Source organism: Aphanomyces invadans (assembly GCF_000520115.1).
Source record: "Aphanomyces invadans strain NJM9701 unplaced genomic scaffold supercont1.54, whole genome shotgun sequence".
NCBI lineage: Eukaryota > Oomycota > Saprolegniomycetes > Saprolegniales > Verrucalvaceae > Aphanomyces > Aphanomyces invadans.
The window spans coordinates 167,979-171,180 of NW_008580199.1; the positions used below are offsets into that span (position 1 = coordinate 167,979).

The window sequence follows — 3,202 nt, forward strand, 5'->3', positions numbered from 1 at the left end:
GAGTGCGGCCACCCGCCAACGTGTAAACACATTCCATCAAGTCAGCCAAAGGCTTGACCACCACATTGTAGCGTGGTATGGACATGCGCATCCAGTTCATCGCGCAGATTAATTGCTGGAGGTCTTGGCCGGTCACTGGCACCTTCAAATCTTGTAGCGCCTTGATGCGCTCGGGGGGTCGTGCTTTACCCCTTCGCCAGGCACGACACGCCCACACCAAAGTGCTTCGGTTTGATAGAACCGACACTTCGTTGGGTTCAGCTTGAGCCCACGGAACTCGCAAATCTTAAGTACGCGCTCCAACACGGCCAGTAAACCGTCCTTGTTCTTGCTGTAGCCGAGTAAATCGTCTAGCCAGATGAGCAGATAGCGGTATAGCTCGTCCGCAAACATCTCTTGCACAGATGACTGGCAAAACGCTGTCCGTGCTGCCCATCAACACTCGGGTTGGCGTGTAAACGCCGATGTCCGTAAGGAACGAGAACATCTCCTGCGAGTCAGGATGCAGCGCAAACTGCCAATAGCCCTTGAAAAAGTCCAAGGTGAAAAAGACTTTGGCACCACAGAGGTGGTCGAGGATCACCTCTAGCATTGGCATCGGCCAGAGGATCCGCTCCGTCTGAGCGTTGACTGGACGAACGTCCACTGTCATGCAAAATTCGTTCGATTCGGGTTTTTCACGATAAGCGGTGCCGAGCACCACTTCGACCGCGGATTGCGATAGCATAACCAGCCGCCTGGAGTTGTTCCACGTGTCTCGCCATGAACTCCCGCTGCTCCTTCGAGTAGCGTCGTGCCTTGCAGCGTACAGGCTTCGTGTCAGCTTTGAGAGTCACACGAAGAGGCTCCACCTTGACCGGCGGATCCCGACCCAGCTTGAGTCGGAACACATCTTCGTATTTGACGAGCAGCCTTCCCAGCTCGACGGCATAGTCATCATCGCATCCTGCAACTCGGCACTCGCCGACCTTCTCTTTGAGCACCGCCGCTTTGTCATCGTCTACTGACCAGTCCACGTCAACTTGTGGAAAGCAAGATAATTCTTCATCAACGTTTAGCTCCGCTTCTTCCGGCGCTATCGGTGGCTGCTTCTTGTCTTCTAGGACCTTGATTGCCGCCATGAGACACGAATTTTGGTCGCCCAGCTGGCTAAGGTCATAGACGTTTTGAGCACGCCGCGCAGCTTCCAATAAAGCTATGGGAGAGTATCCCAAACTAGCCATCACTGCACGGCTCACGATAATGTCGCCGAGACCGCTGTGCAGAGGCGCTGCGGCCAACCAGCACGTCAGGTTCGTCAGAACCAGACGACCTTCGTCCGTGTCGAACGTCAACTTCAGCTTGATTTCACGGTCGACGGAAAGCTTCATTTCTTCCATGAACCTACCCAGCTCCAGGACAGAATCCAACTTGCACACAGGCGCAAGCAAAGCGCCGGCTTCTTTCAGCCGCGCAAATAATGCAGGCGAAACCACCGATTGATCCGCGCCGCTGTCAAGTAGCGCCAGCGCTTCCATGTCATTCACAGAGCAGCGTACGGTGCGCGGCGCTTGCGGAGCTTCGAGTTTCGGCTTCTTTGAGTCGATCGCCGCGCAAACCACGTTCTTCTTGGCTGCCGGCACGCTGCTTGGAGCGGCTGCCGGCGTGTTCGCCGCAACAAGAGGACGCTTTGCCCGTTGTTCTAACAGACGATGCGCTTCCCCCGGCGCACACTTGGGACATTGCACGACCTTGTGGTCGTCACTGCCACACTTCAGACAGCCTTTTGTAAGCAGCACTTGCTTTGCGGGCACCACGCCTTTCGCTTGGCCATCAGGCTTCCGCTGTTGCGGTTGCCGGTATTTCTCGCCGTACTAGCGACGCGGTTTCTCTTCTGCCTTCTTCTCCGCCGTCACCATTTGCGACTCAAACAACATGAAGTTGTCGAGTAACTGAATCAACCAGCGGCCAAACGCAGACACGCTGGTCTTGTAGACCTTGTTTGCTTCCTGAGCGAGCTGCCGCTCTACCGTGGCCTTCAGTGCCGCGGGTTGGATTGCAGCCGTCAAAATCTTGACCGACTGTTTCGGCTCCTGGCTGGGCAGGTGAACCACATCCAGCTGCTCGAGCTTCTCGTAGAAATCGGCCAGCAATCGACCGACGCGGGATTCCGCATCGCGAATCCGCATGTCCATCTTCAAGGGCGCCATAGCCTTGGCAACCCAATCGAGGTCAAGTTCATGAACTTGGGCACTCAGAAAGTAGTCCCGCCATTCGTCTTCAGTGATTTCTTCGATCGGCTTGCCGAAATCATGTTCACAAACACGAGGCACAATCTATTGATCGATGCATGCCGTCAATGGCATGAGGAAGAGGACTCCTCCCACACCACGGTTCAGCGCTTCCACGCGCCGAAAGTACGGATGATACTCATCCATGAACTCCCGGCGCTCACGCTTCGTGCTACCCTTGTACATCGGGGCCAGCGGCACTTGCTGAACACCCATAAGGGTCTCCGAACGGCTCATCACCGCCGGCGCCGCTTGCGCAGGGGGTCGCTCATTGGTTGCAGCGGCAAAGAGTCCCCAGCGCACGTTATTACGGCGTACTTTCTTGTCAAGCTCCTCCACCTTGGAGTGCTGTTGCCTCATTGCTTCATAGGTTTGCTGTAACTACGATTGGTGATCTCCAGTCACCCTGGCTTGCTGAGCCATCGCCAACATGATCTCTTCTTGTTGGCGTCGCAGTTGTTCTTGCTGCTTCGACAATATCGCACGCGATTCTTCTTGTTCGCGGCGGCTATTCTCGATTTCAGACGTAATCACCGCCTGTCGGGCGGATTCTTGTTCCAAGCGCACGGCCATCGAATTCGACGGCATGTGGGACGTGATGCACCTGGATGAGAAATGGTTCAACTCAGACAAAGATGTACGCAAGGTTTACCTTACGAAAGACGAGAGACCCAATCACCGCACCTGCAAGAGTAAGCGCTTCATGCCAAAGGTCATGTTCCTCGCGGCCGTCGCTCGCCCTCGGTTTGACGTCGAGCGTGGGAGAATGTTTGATGGGAAAATTGGAATGTGGCCCATTGTGAAGCACCTCCCCGCCGTGCGCAACTCCCGCAATCGTGCGGCTGGCACTCTTGTGACCACATTGGCGTCGGTCGACGGAGAGCTCTATCGTGACTACGTCATCACACGTGTCATTCCAGCAATCAAGGCTC

At 55.5% G+C, this 3,202-nt stretch overlaps 1 protein-coding gene across 1 annotated transcript; it reads right to left on the reverse strand.

Annotated features, from left to right (window-relative positions):
* Nucleotides 1-144: 144 nt before the first annotated feature.
* H310_13605 (hypothetical protein) lies at nucleotides 145-2,858 on the reverse strand (the record flags this gene model as incomplete). The annotated part of the gene is made up of 6 exons (XM_008881158.1): nucleotides 145-350; nucleotides 403-645; nucleotides 701-1,853; nucleotides 1,896-2,315; nucleotides 2,367-2,618; nucleotides 2,676-2,858. 6 exons carry the CDS (start codon nucleotides 2,856-2,858, stop codon nucleotides 145-147), a joined length of 2,457 nt encoding a protein of 818 aa, XP_008879380.1.
* Between the last annotated feature and the right edge of the window lie 344 nt (nucleotides 2,859-3,202).